Source organism: Parus major, unplaced genomic scaffold (assembly GCF_001522545.3).
Source record: "Parus major isolate Abel unplaced genomic scaffold, Parus_major1.1 Scaffold492, whole genome shotgun sequence".
In the NCBI taxonomy this organism is placed as follows: Eukaryota; Metazoa; Chordata; class Aves; order Passeriformes; family Paridae; genus Parus; species Parus major.
Window position 1 is genome coordinate 1 of NW_015379383.1, and position 1198 is coordinate 1198.

At 61.1% G+C, this 1198-nt stretch overlaps 1 protein-coding gene across 1 annotated transcript in view; it reads left to right on the plus strand.

Annotated features, from left to right (window-relative positions):
* The first annotated feature begins 24 nt into the window (after positions 1-24).
* RNF41 (ring finger protein 41) overlaps positions 25-1198 on the plus strand; it is a 9347-nt gene continuing 8173 nt past the window's right edge. Inside the window, exon 1 of the mRNA XM_033511705.1 lies at positions 25-543. Within this exon, the coding sequence (XP_033367596.1) occupies positions 395-543 (149 nt within the window). The 5' untranslated portion in view covers positions 25-394. The remainder of the gene's footprint in view (positions 544-1198) is intronic.

A 1198-nucleotide genomic window follows, 5' to 3' on the forward strand; every position in this document is an offset into this window, starting at 1 on the left:
ATCCCGTGAATGATCCCATGACCAATCCCATGAACAATTCCATGACCAATCCCATGAACGATCCCATGAACGATCCCATGAACGATCCCATGAACGATCCCCCGAGTGATGATGAGTGATCCCACATGTGACCCCAAGAACGATCCCACGAGCGAGCCGAGGCACCTCTCAGGGCTCTGGCAGGGCTCATTCTCATCTCGAACTCAACGATCCGGGAGGTTTCTCCCGATCCCAAGGATCCCGCCGGTGACCCCGGCCTCGTTCCCCGCAGGCCCCGCACTGCGAGCACGCCTTCTGCAATGCCTGCATCACGCAGTGGTTCTCGCAGCAGCAGACGTGCCCCGTGGACCGCAGCGTGGTGACGGTGGCCCACCTGCGCCCGGTGCCGCGGATCATGCGGAACATGCTCTCCAAGCTGCAGATCACCTGCGACAACGCCGTCTTCGGCTGCACGGCCGTCGTGCGCCTCGACAACCTCATGGCACACCTCAACGACTGCGAGCACAACCCCAAGCGGCCGGTCACCTGCGAGCAGGGATGCGGGTGAGGTGGACATGGGATGGAGATGGACACAGGATGGCAGCAGGATGGCACCAGGAAGGGCACGGGATGGGGATGGACACGGGATGGCAGCAGGATGGCCATGGATGGACACAGGATGGGGATGGACACAGGATGGCACCAGGATGGCCATGGATGGGCACAGGATGGGGATGGACACAGGATGGCACCAGGATGGCCATGGGATGGACACAGGATGGGGATGGACACAGGATGGCACCAGGATGGCCATGGATGGACACAGGATGGACACAGGATGGGGATGGACACAGGATGGGGACGGACACAGGATGGCACCAGGAAGGGCACAGGATGGGGATGGACATGGGATGGCAGCAGGATAGCCATGGATGGGCACAGGATGGGGATGGACACAGGATTGGGATGGACACAGGATGGAGATGGGCACGGGATTGGAATGGACACAGGATGGGAATGGACACAGGAAGGGCCCTGAGATGGACACAGGATGGGGATGGACACAGGATGGACACAGGGTGGCACCAGGATGGCCATGGGAAGGGCCCTGGGATGGGCAGGGGATTGGGATGGACACAGGATGGAGATGGACACAGGAAGGGCCATGGGATGGGCACAGGATGGGGATGGACACAGGATGGCACCAAGATGGCCATGG